The sequence below is a fragment of the Trypanosoma theileri genome, assembly GCF_002087225.1.
Source record: "Trypanosoma theileri isolate Edinburgh chromosome Unknown TM35_Tth_32_V1, whole genome shotgun sequence".
Classification (NCBI taxonomy): domain Eukaryota; phylum Euglenozoa; class Kinetoplastea; order Trypanosomatida; family Trypanosomatidae; genus Trypanosoma; species Trypanosoma theileri.
Genome location: NW_021639874.1, coordinates 165,116 through 179,488, shown reverse-complemented (window position 1 = coordinate 179,488; position 14,373 = coordinate 165,116). Strand labels below are relative to the sequence as shown.

At 47.0% G+C, this 14,373-nt stretch overlaps 8 protein-coding genes across 8 annotated transcripts; 3 read left to right on the top strand and 5 right to left on the bottom strand.

Moving 5' to 3' along the window:
* Positions 1–120: 120 nt before the first annotated feature.
* Positions 121–1,944, bottom strand: TM35_000321650 (glucose-6-phosphate isomerase, glycosomal; the record flags this gene model as incomplete). The annotated part of the gene is made up of 1 exon (XM_029028792.1): positions 121–1,944. The coding sequence occupies one exon, from the start codon at positions 1,942–1,944 to the stop codon at positions 121–123; it is 1,824 nt and encodes a 607-aa protein (XP_028879916.1).
* A 260-nt stretch (positions 1,945–2,204) lies between these two features.
* TM35_000321640 (ATP synthase subunit) lies at positions 2,205–2,636 on the bottom strand (the record flags this gene model as incomplete). Its single annotated transcript, XM_029028791.1, has 1 exon — positions 2,205–2,636. One exon carries the CDS (start codon positions 2,634–2,636, stop codon positions 2,205–2,207), a length of 432 nt encoding a protein of 143 aa, XP_028879915.1.
* A 127-nt stretch (positions 2,637–2,763) lies between these two features.
* On the bottom strand, positions 2,764–3,129 carry TM35_000321630 (uncharacterized protein; the record flags this gene model as incomplete). The annotated part of the gene is made up of 1 exon (XM_029028790.1): positions 2,764–3,129. The coding sequence occupies one exon, from the start codon at positions 3,127–3,129 to the stop codon at positions 2,764–2,766; it is 366 nt and encodes a 121-aa protein (XP_028879914.1).
* Positions 3,130–3,333: 204 nt separating this feature from the next.
* Positions 3,334–3,900, bottom strand: TM35_000321620 (uncharacterized protein; the record flags this gene model as incomplete). Its single annotated transcript, XM_029028789.1, has 1 exon — positions 3,334–3,900. The coding sequence occupies one exon, from the start codon at positions 3,898–3,900 to the stop codon at positions 3,334–3,336; it is 567 nt and encodes a 188-aa protein (XP_028879913.1).
* Positions 3,901–5,466: 1,566 nt separating this feature from the next.
* Positions 5,467–5,982, bottom strand: TM35_000321610 (uncharacterized protein; the record flags this gene model as incomplete). Its single annotated transcript, XM_029028788.1, has 1 exon — positions 5,467–5,982. The coding sequence occupies one exon, from the start codon at positions 5,980–5,982 to the stop codon at positions 5,467–5,469; it is 516 nt and encodes a 171-aa protein (XP_028879912.1).
* A 2,702-nt stretch (positions 5,983–8,684) lies between these two features.
* Positions 8,685–9,113, top strand: TM35_000321600 (uncharacterized protein; the record flags this gene model as incomplete). The annotated part of the gene is made up of 1 exon (XM_029028787.1): positions 8,685–9,113. One exon carries the CDS (start codon positions 8,685–8,687, stop codon positions 9,111–9,113), a length of 429 nt encoding a protein of 142 aa, XP_028879911.1.
* A 781-nt stretch (positions 9,114–9,894) lies between these two features.
* On the top strand, positions 9,895–10,197 carry TM35_000321590 (uncharacterized protein; the record flags this gene model as incomplete). The annotated part of the gene is made up of 1 exon (XM_029028786.1): positions 9,895–10,197. The coding sequence occupies one exon, from the start codon at positions 9,895–9,897 to the stop codon at positions 10,195–10,197; it is 303 nt and encodes a 100-aa protein (XP_028879910.1).
* A 2,187-nt stretch (positions 10,198–12,384) lies between these two features.
* Positions 12,385–12,828, top strand: TM35_000321580 (Tbingi protein; the record flags this gene model as incomplete). The annotated part of the gene is made up of 1 exon (XM_029028785.1): positions 12,385–12,828. The coding sequence occupies one exon, from the start codon at positions 12,385–12,387 to the stop codon at positions 12,826–12,828; it is 444 nt and encodes a 147-aa protein (XP_028879909.1).
* Between the last annotated feature and the right edge of the window lie 1,545 nt (positions 12,829–14,373).

Genomic DNA, 14,373 nt, shown 5'->3' with positions numbered 1-14,373 from the left:
TATCCTCAATAGATCACAAATCGAGTTTTCATTGAAGCATTATTACCACTCGTAAACATCTCTATCATAAAAAAAAAAAAAAATACCGTCGTTCAACGTCTTTCCAAAAACGCAATTCTTTTAAAGGTGTGAATGCTGATTGAACAAGTTGATAAGACCATTCGTAGATGCATCGTGATTGCTTACCTTGGCTCCGGGATTCAGTTGAGGAAGAATGGATTTGGCAAGCACCTTTCCAAGCTCGACACCCCATTGGTCGAAGCTGTTCACTCCCCAAATGGCCCCCTGCACAAGGACCTTGTGCTCGTACATTGCAATGATAGCACCCAGCGCACGTGGGGTTAGAGCATTGACCAGCAACGAGTTGCTGGGGCGTCCTCCGGTGAATGTCTTGTGAGGAAGCAGTGCATTGATCCCATCTTCAGAAATTCCTCCCGTACCCTGGAGTTCCCGTCGTACCTCATCAGTGCCTTTACCAACCATCAATGCTTCGGTCTGAGCAAAATAGTTGCTCATCAGGATTCGGTGGTGGTTACCAATGCGATTTTGGCTGTGGACTGCTCCAATGAAATCACAGGGAATCAGCTTTGTTCCTTGGTGAATGAGTTGATAGAAGGCGTGTTGGCCATTGGTGCCGGCCTCTCCAAAAATAATAGGGCCAGTCTGTGTTGATACCACGTGTCCACTCTTGGTGGCACCCTTCCCATTGCTCTCCATGTCAAGTTGCTGAAGGTATGCAGGGAGTCTCCATAAGTACTGGTCGTATGGCAAGATAGCCTGAGTCTCTGCTCCAAAGAAATTGTTGTACCAAACGCCAACCAAGGCAAGAATTATGGGAATGTTTTGATCTGTTGGCGCATTTATGAAGTGTTCATCAATTATGTGTGCACCAGTCAGTAACTCCACAAAATTATCGTATCCGATCGAGATCATCAAGGACAAGCCAATAGCAGACCACAACGAATACCGACCTCCAACCCAGTCCCAGAACTGGAACATGTTCGCTGCATCAATGCCGAATTCCATCACCTTCTTTGTATTCGTTGAAAGTGCAACAAAATGTTTGGCAACAGCACCATTCTCACTTATCCCTCGAGACTTCAAGAATGTGAGCAGTGCGTTCTTTGCAGATACAGCGTTGGTAATTGTCTCTTGTGTAGTGAACGTCTTGCTTGCAACGATGAAAAGTGTCGCCTCAAGATCAACAGTTTTTAGCACCTCAGCCAGGTGTGTTGCGTCCACGTTAGAGACGAAGTGCATGGAAATATTCCTTTTGGAGAAGGGTTTCAACGCCTCAGTGGCCATCATGGGACCCAGGTCGCTTCCACCGATGCCGATGTTCACAACATGGCGAATCGCCTTTCCACTTTGGCCTTTCCACACACCGTTCCTCACATTCTCAGAGAAGATTCTCATCTGTTCAAGGACCTGGTTTACCATAGGCATCACGTCATGGCCATCCACCATTATGGGACGATTGCTTCGATTGCGCAAGGCAATGTGAAGCACAGCGCGATTTTCAGTTGTGTTCACTTTCTCTCCGTTGAAAAGCGCTCGCATGTACGCACGAACGCCACGCTCCTCAACTAGCTCGAATAGTGCATCTTTTACTTCGTCGTTGATGTGAGACTTAGAGTAATCCAAAAAGAGGAAATTCCCATCCGAACTCTTCAAATTCACTTCAAGTGAGTATCTCCGGAATCGATCCTTGTCGTTTTCAAAATGCTTCAGAATGCTCTCATTGCCGTGACGTTCGTACAACTGCTGAAGACGGCGCCAGGCAGGGCATGAAATCAAGCTTTTGTCGGCCTCTGCATTAAGCATCTTCATTTTTCGTGTTACTTCAGGTGTCGCATTGAACGATTCAACAGCCATACTGGTGGCTCCTGGTGGTGCAGGGCTCGCATTCACATATGCAGTTAGCTCTTTAAGATAATGCTCCATTATTATTATTTTTGAATATTTTTTTTGGAAAACAGTTAAAAGTTATATTGTAGCTTGTTTTATTTTTTTTTTGTTCTTTTCTTTTCTGTAGATGAAGAGAAATAGAAAAAAAAAACAAAGAAAAAATTGAAACCATCAGATTAAACTACACACATATATAACAGATTCTCACCACCTCGTCCTACAGAAACATGGATCGACAAAACATGAAGAGCCTACTTAAGCATAAGATACGGTCATCCCTATGGTGAATCATGTCACTATCGTATGCCAAGTGCTCTGCTGATTTTTTCAAGAACGTAGTCCTTCTCAGCATCATAGACACCTCCTTTGCTAGGGATCTCAAGAACACAAGGAATAGGCTCATTGCGCTCTTCAATCAGATGACGTATGTCATTCGCTATATGCTGGCAAATAATAATAACACCGATGGAATCATTTGCACACATGTTGGTAAACGCAGACTCAATATCCGCCAGTGGTGTGGTGGGATTCACAACCACATAGTTGGGTTGTGCACCCTTCCCTTTCTCTCCACTCACTTGACCAACGCTTGTCCGATTATCCCCAGTTCCCGCCAAAAGGAAACCAGTGACTGTGTCCTCGTCTCCAATAATGCCAACAATGCGTTCTTCGCCGTTCCTGTAACGAGTTGCTGCCATACCTCTCACTGGAAATGGTACAAAAGACATAAAAAAAAAAAGAGGAAAAATTAATCAGGAATAACATCGCGTGAATATCATGAAAATAAATAAATAAAAAAACATATGCCAAGAAAACAAAAATTAACCTTGACTTTATTTGCATGAGCACTTGAAATCAGTCCCCACGGAGAGCAAGCATCTTTGAATCCCAATTGCAATAGCAGGGTTCATTTTTTTGTCGACCACCAAAATCATCACGTAAAAGGTTCAAAGAAAGCTGAACGGCACCACTCACTTCAGACGTTCTCAATGAGTCGCCTTTTAGTGTATCTGTCTTCACGTCATATGTTACAGAGGTACTAGCCAAGAGATGGTTCAGCACCAAATCTTCATCGACGAGAAACATCTCGTTCTCTCCCTTAGTTACCTCTTGACGCCGAGCAATGAACTCTGCTTTCGGCACCTCTATTCCAGGGAAGAAACCATCCAACCGGTTCTCCGCTCTACCGTCCTTGTTGAACGACACAAAAGTCCGGCGCATGTTCTTCAGTAAACCCACAATGTTTCACATACAACAGGAAAAAAAAAGGCAAGGTAGTGCAAACAACAAACGAAACCAATTCATTTTCACGACAATACATGTATTTTTTTTTTTATTTCTGGATGATCAAACCAAAATACATTCCATTATTCCCATTACAAACCTCTCTCAGCCTTTCACGGAAAAAAAAAACTAAAACAATTCCTACCGATCGTACCGATCAGGCAAACGAAGCCACTGAATCTTTTCTTGCGGTGACGTTACCTGGGTTTTTCTAAATCTGGCTACAGGACATTCCTCCATTACTTGTTCACCAAGTTGTTCTATTTGTTTTGGTGTTGCGTTTGGAGCATCAACAACGACGTTAATACCACCTTCTGCTGTCTTCTCAAAGCGTATATCCCGAATATCAATTCCTTGGCGCCGTGCAATGTCTCGCGCGTGGGCTTCACTACACCATTCTAACGCTTTGTCAAAGAGTCCTGAAAAGGGACCTCCAAAAGAACCACCACCAAATCCCGCGCCAGGACCCTGGCCGGATTTTCCGCCTGCACCCTCCCCGTGGGCACCGGAATCGCGAGAACCCGTCGCAAAACCGCCAGCAAGATTTGCTGGTAGACCCCCTTGAAAAGACCCAAACCCAAAGCCCTGATTAGACAGGAAAGAACCGCCCGGTTCCACTGGGTTTTTTTCCCCCGCAACACCCGGCAAAGAGCGAAAGAACTTCGAAGGATCAAAGCGCTTAAGAAACAACGCCGGTGAGCGACGCATTGCTCGACACGCTTCCCCTGGATTAAAAAATAAAAAATGAAAATGAAAAGATTAATTACAGCCTTCCTTTCCACGTTAATAAATAAAATAAATAGAAGAAACAAAGTGTAATAAAATATTTCTCTTTTGAACCCTACATTTCCCCTGAAATTCACATATGATTATTAATATATTTTCTTTATGGTCGTTCTCCTATTGATGTCAGATCTGACGAAAAGGAAATGCTGAGAAATCCGTTTAACCCACTCCCCATTTAGGGCAATGTGGGTTGGATTAGGTGGGTTTTTGGGAAACTCACGTTTGGTAGACCACGAAGAATAGAAAGGCATTACCAAATTATCAACAAAACATACTTTACTCCATTCCGTTGGTAATCGGCGCATAGCTCGATAATTCTTTTCGCAAGCTTTCAGAAAATAAAATAGAATACCCCAGCCTTACTCCCTTTCAAAGAAAGAAATAAAAACAAAAGAAAAAATATTTATTTTCCTTATATGTCCTTACGCGTTCCATTATTTTATTACATGCCTCCACCGAGTCTTTTAACGCGCGTGTACTCGTCACCCATTTTACTGATGAATAATGGGGGCGGGTCGTACCCAACATTTTCCTCGCTTGCAAACATTACTTTTGAGAAACCCACTCCCACGAAGACCGCGAAGGTAAAGGAGTAGAATTTGGTTTGCCAAGACCCCAAAAAATTTGTTGCCACATAAGGTTGGGCTTTGCTATTCTTTAGCCAGCCCTCAGAAAAAGAGAAGGCGAGAGGGATCGCGGGGATTTGGTGGAGGAGAAAGGGCCCGGCGGCGCACACCCGCACCCGTACCAGAAGGCCGGACCGCGAACGGGGCCGAAAAAACAAAGCGGCGCCGGGCCCCGCCCGGCTCCGAGAACAAAACGACCCACGATCGGGATGCGCGAAAAATTCCGATGCCGGGGATCGAACCCGGGTCTAGCGGGTGAGAGCCGCTTGTTCTAGCCACTATACCACACCGGAACGACAGTGCATCCACTGTGCCCCACACAAGCCGCATATTGAAGCCAAGAACCGCCGCGTATACCCCGCGGGGTTTCCCACTGTAGAGGGGGAAGCGCCAAAAGGAGAGCAGAGAATTCAAACCACCACCACCCGACACATACACGCAAAACGGAACAGGGGACCACCGCCCCTCAGCGTGGGGGTGGGGGGGGGCAGTTTCCGGCCGCACCGCCGCGAAACAGCGGGGCAAAGGTGTCGAGAGGGCCCGGCGCGGCCCGAAATTCGCCCGCGCACGGGAAGGCTTCGGGGGCCCCCGGAAGCCGATTTTGCAGTGCCGCGCCGGCCCCGTCCTTCGCCATGCGCGTTCCGCGGCGCCCGTGGGAACGGCGGGGCGTCTGTCTTTTTGATGCCCGCTGTGCTGGGGAAAACCCTTCTTTTATAAGATACCGGGTGATTTTTTGGCACCCTTTGTGTTGTTATGGCGCGGCTTTTCGCTTCTTGCGCCTGGATAGCGGAATGCCGTATGGCACTATTCTGGGGTTGTATGTGGTTTATATGTTGGCGTTATTTTCCCCTTTTTTTTCCAATCAAAGGTTTGCTTGGCGGCTTTTTTGCCATCGGAGGATAACAAGGCAACAGCGCCATCCAGCAAAGCACTCTGCCGTAGTTGCGCTCGCATCGGGCATGGTGCTTAAATGCGCCATGCCGTTTAGCGGAATGAATATTGCAAGCCTAAAAGAACGACGTTTAGCCCCGGAAACGGAGAACACCGGTCCTGGGATGGATAGGGCGCCAATGGAAGCAAGACGCGGATGGCTGGGGAAGCCCACGCAACACCGTAATTTCCTTCCGATCGCAATTTTTGAACGCACCACAAACCATTGCCAGTGGAGAAACGCAAAAGCAAAATGCACAACCAAAACAAATTCGGGGAGCTTTCCCATCACTAACACTTCCCCCTCCCCAGGGGCGGCGCCCACCAATGAGTTTTTCACAATCCCCGTGCCACCCCACGATCCGTACATCGGGGCGTAGGCTGCAGAGGCCAGCCAGATCGCAAAACACATATGGACCTGAACGGTATGGGAACAAAGAAGCTCCATAATGAGGAGGCCCATCGAGTTTACAGTGCAGAGCAATTTAAAGGTTCAGAAAGAAGATATTTCATTATTTATCGTAAGTTTGCAATTTCAAAAAGAACAGCTTAGCACAATGAAGGAGAGCTCTCGTCACCATGATGGCGTCAAGGAAAACGCCCACTCAAATGTTTTCGACGGGCCTACAAAAAACAGCGGCCGCAGACCCCGTAAAAGAAGTAATCCCCCACCTTGAGACAGGAGTTGGGTATGATAAAGCAATACTCTTCCACAGGAAAAAGATCGATTGGCTTTACGACTAGCGTGAGTTACAGCCAGCCGTTGGGGAGAAGCAGAACAACTTCAGAAACAAAATTGCACAGCCCATACTCAGGAATCAAACGCCATAATAGTGGATTGGGGCGCTCTTTCCCAAGACATTCAAGGGCGATCTGCAAAACGCAGCGAGGTTTGCAGCCATCGGCGGAGAGGATGCGCGACAGATGAAAACAGTGGAGAAAGAGATGGAGGGAGACGAAAAAGCCAATGGCGTTAACTACAAAATGTATGGAAATTATTCTTTCCCTGTGCGGCGTGGCGGCTTGCTTCGTAAAGAGAGGGGCACCGCCACACGCCGCAGAAGCAGTGGTCGAACGCGATCCCAACCCACGGCTGCTGAGACAGTTGGGAAAACACGCGGATCCCTTGGAACTCCCACGAAGCACGGCACGGTACCTCGGCCATTGGGCCGCAGGAATCGACGAGTCAGTGCAACTGACACCATTGATGTAAAAGATTTGGAAAAAAGGGCAACAACCAGGTGGACATTACCACAACATCCTGAAGAAGGCATTAACACACCCTTTAAAGAACACAACATGCCACAACGATCAAATCGAACTCTGGTGACAACGAAAGATGAAGAGCGATTGCTATTGCAAGAAATAGACGTAGGAACACTATCCGCCAAATTGATTAGAAAGCGCCTAAATAATAGAGGCAGGGGGAGGTGGGACAAGGCGTGGAATATTATGCAGAAACCTGAAACACATTAAATGCACGGTGAATCCAATTTACGAATTAACAACGCTGATACTCTGCGTATGAAGGAAACGGGAATTATTTGTACAGCTTCACCGTACCCAGCCCCACAGGATGGATGATCCCTTTTGCGGTGGTGGTGAAAAAACTGTCAGGGCAGAGAAGGCGATTTATTGCTTGGCTACCTTTGTAATGGTGTGCTACCTAAACATGGTACCAAGGTTAAGTACTTGAATTTATTCAAGGAAACTAAATGCACTCACCCACTAAATTTTTGAAGTGGGTGGTCTCCTTAAAAACCCAAATTCTTTTCTTTTTTTTTTTAACACATGCGTTCTTCGGAATGCTGCTCCCTCGGTGGCGCTTGGCCATCTAAAGGTGGTGCCAATGCCCATAATCCCTTATTCTTTCTGGGGGAAGTCATGAGTAGTAAACTCTTTCTATAGAGTTTACGGGTTCATAAGCTACAAACGTCATACAGCACCGGGGCCAGCAGAGTCGTGCTGGGACAAAAATTTATCCAAGAAGATCCTGGGGCGCGAACCAGCGTACCATCAGCAGCAGTTTCTTTTATATATTGCACTTTAGTGTGAGCGCTGCTGGGGAAAGGCACGGACCCTAGAGATAGTAACAATTATGCCCTCCAGTGGTGAAAATTGGATTGGTCGCCGCGGCAACCGATGGAGGTGAAAAAATCCATGTTCTGCCACCTACAAGATCCATTGCAGTCTCATTACCAATGCGTAATTCCTCTGTGCAACGGTAAACCATAATAAAAATAAAATAATATAATATACATATATCTTTATATATGTATTGCTGTTGATGGCTCGCGCCATTTGGGTAAATCGATAAAGAGACAAAGAACAAAAAAAAAATTGCGTGGCTTAGGGAAAAGAGTGCCAAGGACGATTACGAGGCCGATGTTCCTTTGGGAGACATTTCCCGGTATCTGGATGTAGTTTACGAAGAAACCACGACATTATTTGGTTTTAAAGGCATCATTTTTTTTAGCTGGCCCTACCGGTTAACATACAAACAAGTTTCCGTTGCCGCATGGGGTCGGGAGAACCAGTCGGTTCACTCACCTTCACGCGGGTTATAAATGTAGTCCCGGGATTTTAAATACCATTACAAGAGTTCTTGCTGGTGATCCGGGGCTGGTAAAGCCACAGTGCGCGGCACCAAAAGGTCTACACATACATGTCTGGATGGATAACATCAAAATAAGTGGCCCACATGGCAAGGTGAAAGCTTGGGGGCAGCAAATCATGCATGACATGCAAAAGCTGTGGGGTCACTATTGGGGAGCAACAGTTGGCGACAAAGGAATAAGATTCCATAGGAGCCCACTTCAACCACAAGGAAAACACGGTTTCTTTAAGCCAAAAGGCAATAGGGAAATTGGAAGAAGCACTATTATTGGAACACTCAAAAGTTGAAAAATTGGAGAGAACAGTTTTGCAGATGATACGCGCGGCATGGGGTGCAGGGTGGATCTCTTTTCCCTTATTTTTTCTGCTTAAAAATAGTGCGTAGACGATTGTCACGTTTAAATTGGGATTTATTACGGCGACATGATCGGGCACATCCATCATCCAATACGAGGGCCATTGGGCGCAATTGGCTCAAAACACTGTTAACGAATTTCTGGCCGCAGGCGGTGTGAGGGACCATTCGCCCCTCACATGATGTCGCAAGCGGAGGTGCGTGCCGTTCATCATGCATATCGGGGGTTTAAAACACATTTAATAGGCCATTGGATATTCGCATACGCAACGACGATGCGCATTATGAAAAAAGAAAACGCGCATTCACAAACGTTAGTGGCGGAAACCAACGCTATAGATAGAGAGTTTTGCACTCGTACAGAATACGAGCTACTTGGAGTTACGTCGCATCAGAGGAGAATCATGCGGACAGCAATATGCAGATGGCGAATCCCACAAAACTTTGGACGTTGCAAAGTGGTGGAACTTGCGATGGGGGAGAGCGGAAGGCAGGATAAAAGAGTTTCCCTGCACCCCCATTTTCGCCAGTTCTGGTATTTATTAGGGAAGGACCTTTGTGGTAATATATATATATATATTGCGGGAATGGAGGGTTTAAGGCGATAAAGTTAGATATTTTCTCTTTTTCCCCCCTTATCTTCCTTTAGGGGAAAATTAGGCGCTGGTGGAAAGAAGGGGCCAAAAAAGGTGTTCCAATGGAATACACTTTTCGTTTTGAAAACGACACACATCAAAATCTCAATTTCTCCAATTGCCTCTTTGAATGAAATAGGAAATGCTTCTTCTTTTTCTGAAACCACATAATTCCTTCTGGTTTATGCTTTCTTCCACCCCAGATAATTCCACAGATGGCCGCCGCCCGTCCTGCAAAAACATCGGCATGGACATTGCCATTCTCTCTGGCGTCCCCTTTTTATCGAGCTACCAACGCGCAATTGCAGAAATCTCATAAAAAGAGCTTCGGGTATCCGAAGTGGGTGGCTGGATGTGTTGGGGTCCCTCCGGTGAAATTGTGCGCAGGTCCGTGCCCTTGGCAACTGGAGCCGGCACCCCATAAGCACCCTCTTTAACGCAAACGCGCCGGCCGCCCACCTGGAGCGGGTGGTTTTCTCAAGTGGGTGGGGGCTTTCGTTCTTCGATAAGTGGTTATCTGCTTTCGCCCGTGTTTTGCGGACGCTTGGGCGGCCCAACCCTTTGCCGAGGGTTTGCGATTGCCGTTGCGCTATCGTTAAAACGAAAAATAAAGGGAGAAAAAAGGATTCCCCATACACAGGCGCGGCGCATGTAACAGACAAAACTATGCTAAATATGCCTTCGCCCATAGGGGTTTGGGGGGTGTGTGGGTGCGGTGTGTGTCTGTGGTCTGCTTTGATTTTGCCAATATCATATGGCTCAAAGAGATTCTCAGGGTCTTAAAATTTCATGGCGCCTCGGCAAATGTATGTGTCTCAGTAAACGCCTCTTGTTCCCGCATCCCTTTCCTACATTGTTGTGTACTCTAAAAAACTTCTCCCCCCACCACTTCTCCATCTATCGAATATTTCTTCTGACGCACCGGCGTAAATGTAGTCAGATGAAAATTTTCTTTTACCTTCCCCGCGTTTTTTTCTCAACCTCAAGAGCGACCAAGAAAAACTTGAGAATAAAGTTCTCTCTATTGAAATCGCGTGCGATAAAATTTATACCATAAAAAATTCCTTGGTAAGCTACGGTGTGTAGATTTATTTTGCCCTTTTGGATTTCCTGGCGGCAGAAAATGTAAATGAGAGACGAGCAGCTGTTACCATTTTTCTGGGCCAAGGCCTTCTCCATCACAGCTGGCACCGGCGTTCTGTGGCGTTGCAGCTTGGAAGCCCAAAAACCCAATAGAATAAAAACAATGCCGGACCCCGCTTGTCCTGGATATGCGGGGGTTGGACTTCGGTAACACTTTTTGCTTACCAAACACCATCTGGAAATGGTTTTTGTAAGGTTATGTATGCTCAAAATATTTTTTCTTGTTTTTTGGGGATTTACAAAATGCGGTAACCGTCAGCAGCCGTTTATATATATATATATATGTTGGTGTTACTATTTTTTTTTACTAGTTGTTTATTTCTGTATATCTTTTTATTATTGTTACCATCGCGCCATGCGCATGAGTATTGGCAAGGAGGTTCCTATGAATCCCGCTGGTGGCGGGGCTTGGATTTGTTTTCCCTCTCTGTGTTGCCTTAGCGATCTATCCAATTTCCGCTACAGGAGGGCATAGTTGTTACTATTTCTAGGGCCCGCGCCTCCCCCTAGCAACATTCACGCTAAAGTGCAAAATATGTAAAAAAAAAAACTGCTGCTAATGCATGTTTATGCGTGCCCAGTATCTTCTTGGAGAAATTTTTGCCCCAGCACGGCGTAGCTGGTCCCGGTGCTGTGTGATGTTTGTGCCCTATAAACCCGTAAACTTCCCGAATGGAGTTTACTGGTCCATGGCCTCCCTCGAAGAATAAGGGGATAATAGACATTGGCGCTGCTTTTCGATCGCCAAGCGCCACCAAAGGAAGAGCATTCTGAACAACGTAGATATCAAAATAAATTGTTACTTCGTTTTTTAAGACTCTATCGCCTGCAAAATATAATTTGGTTCTTTGGGAGGTCAACCCCTTTAAATTTTTATTGATTGCTTTGGGTTTCTCTTAATAAATTCAAGTACTTAATATTGGTACCATGAAAAAAGGTAACAAATCATTACCAAGGTGTTGTGGATTTTAGAGTCCTTTACCCTTCAGATCTAAGACATTCAAGGAATATGGGATGTGGTGATAAAGCAAAAGTAACAAAACTCAAATCCTTTCTATTTGTTCAGACTGCGAATCGCCATGCAAACTATCGCAACAAAGAAATGAAAGAAAACGTGAAAACAAATACATGCCAAACCGCAAAAAAAAAGCAGGCCCTGGTAGACACATATTCTTTTTACCAGCTTGTATTTTTAAATCTTAAAAAGATTAAAACAGCCTTGCCCGCGTACAAAACCAATGCCTCATGATGTGATGACCCCCAATGATTGCCGATTCGTTCCGTGGGGAAGTCTTGGCGGTAAATGGGGGCTTCAGAAAGTACTTTTTCAGAAGTTGATGGCGGGCAGAAACACCCCCAGAAGAGACAATGCTTTTAATAAACTGCGCTGTTTTCGACGCCTTTCGAAAAAAGGAGAGAGGGTCTTCTTCTATGAAGACTGGGCTGCGTTATGCTTCCTTTGTTGGCCACATCGATTGTTTTTATTTCTTTTTGCTGCCGTCTGAGAGGCTTGCGGCGCAACAGCATCCACAACGGTCCGCCAATTAAATTAATACCCACACTTTCAAATACAGCACCTTTTGCGATTGTGACGGTTCATCGTTTCTGCTGCCCGCCTCGCCTATAAAGTATTATTTTGCTTTTTATCACCCTTTGATTCGCTCCGCCGGCGTCCATTGGCCTGACCGTTGGAAAGGGTGATGGAAGGTGCAGGTTCTACTTTACAAAGAAACGGTTTTAAATTGGAAAACCCAAATCGAGAAGTACTGCCAACAGATGATTCCATTGTGCGCCCGTTTGGGCTCTCTGGGAAGGGGGGTGGGGTTGTAAAAAATAGCTGGACTTTGTGCGGCTCTTGGCTGCTTCCGGAATTCTCGGGGAAAAAAAACCGTAAAAAGGTTACTATGCCCTTACCTTTAAAACCGCCTCTGTGTTAAGTTATGGCTGTACTTGCTTTGTTTATAATCCATCGGCGTTGCTACGGCATTAAATGTGGGGCGGGCGATGATACGGTAAGTATACCTTAGCTGCATTTCAATGTTTTGGACCGTCCCTTCTTAGAAAGAATTCTGGGTTATTTAGTACGTTTTTGCTTCCCATAATGGCTCCACTTTTCATGCAAATACCTTTCTTTTATGAGAGAAACGCCTGTGTCACCTGTCGACGTGCTATCAGCAGTATCACCCATACCAGGTTGCTGCTGAGTGGTGGTGGAGTAGGGGAAAATCCCGGCCCTTCACTGCGTGGAAAAACCTTTCTTGAGGAGAATGTGGCATTCTGCCTTCTAAGCGAAACGAAACTATCTTCTGCGGAAGCGTCGAGTTTCACAATCGCTGGTTACCAACATCATGGAGTGTCCCACCCCTCTAAAGGAGGCGGTGTTTCGATTCTTGTGCGTGAAGATCTGCCAGTAAAAAGAGGACTCACCGTAGTTGCAAGCATTGAGCATGCTCATGCAACGATCCACACCTCAGAAGGTCTGGCGCTTACAATGACGTCAGCATACTCTTCCCTCCGGGGAGATCATACACAACTTCGCAACTAGACACGCTTTTGACGACAAGCGGACCTCACCTAATTGGTGCAGATGCCAATGCGCATGCAATGGCATGGGATCGCGCGATCCCCCTTGATACCCGTGGCGATGTGCTAGTACAATGGTGCTTAGATAATGACCACGTTATTCATAACACTGGAGAGTGCACTCGTCCACACCACACGCCATGGCCCGTCCGCGCCGGATGTGACAATATCCCGAGAATGCCGTCTAGAGTCCTGGACGGCATCCTTCTCCCCGGAGAGCGGTCATTACACCATCCTCTTCGGCGCAGCAGTAGTAGGAGATGATAATGATGAACCACTGCGGTTTCCTCGCCCTCGTGCCCCCATTTATGCATGGAAGAAAGCGAAATGGCCTCGCTTTAGACAGATGTCAAACGCACAGTGAAACAAACACCTTGAAGAGAAAATGAGTGTTTACAAGAGAGAACGACCACTGACCTCCGCCATCCGTATCGCAACAGCTGCGGATGTTCCCTGCGGGGTTTGAGATACTGCTCCTTCTTGGGCACTGGAACTCCGCAATGTCGAATAAGAGATCCGCCAAATATTAGGCTCTTTCTTCACAGCGATAGGCAGGCAGCACGCAGAAGGGAGATGCCAAGACAAGCATCCCATAAGAGATGGAAAACCCTCTGTAACAACATGGCCGTGGGAAAGAGCTGCTGTTGGAACGTGTTAAGGAAACTTTATGCCCTACCCACCCGGAGCGCACGCACAATCGAAACTAACAATAGGGTGCTAGCAGAAATTCTGAAGGCCACGCGCTTTATCCGCTCACCCTAAAAAAGGGCTCAAAGACTCCCACATTCACGCACCCAGTTCTCCTTAATTACCTAAAAGGCGTTGCGGTTGCAGCCGCCCGAAAAAAGAGGCGCAGACATTGCCACCTCAAAGGGGGTGGGGAACAAACGCGCAAAAAAATAAAGCCGGTTCGGGCACCCACAAAGCGACAACCCACTTGCAGGCTGGTGTGCCGCCGCAAAAAGGTTTTTTGGAGGCCGACCGCGCGGCACCAAAAGAATTCGCCGCCGCTTTGCGCCGGGGGGTGCGGACCAATCTGAAGTGCACCATCCCTAAGTGCAGGAATGCGGCGATGAAACGCGGGACCGGGTTGGTAAAGGCAGGGTGCCGTAAACTTCCGTGCGGTGTGTTCGGCAGCTCCTTTCTGGGGCCCTGCCGCATCACCAGAAGTGGGATTTACAGTGCTACGGCGCCTGTGGGAAAGGCGAGGCGGTGTCTTTCTTTTTGACGCCCGCTGTGCGAGGAGAAAGCGTTCCGCATCCCGCGGCGCGCCCGAGATGGGCAAGGACGCGGGAAGGCGGATGGGGAGACGCTCTTCGAAGAATGTTGCTAGTGGCACGAAATGTTTTTGGAGGTCTGGGAGTGCGGGAGGGAAACCCGGCTGCCGCCGGCGCTTCCCGGTTTTTCTCGCTCCTACCCCCGGCGCTACGGCTCGCCGTTTTTTTTTTTTTTTTTTTTTTTGAGAGACTGGCATTTCCCAGCCGGGCTACACCTTCTGGAGGCATCC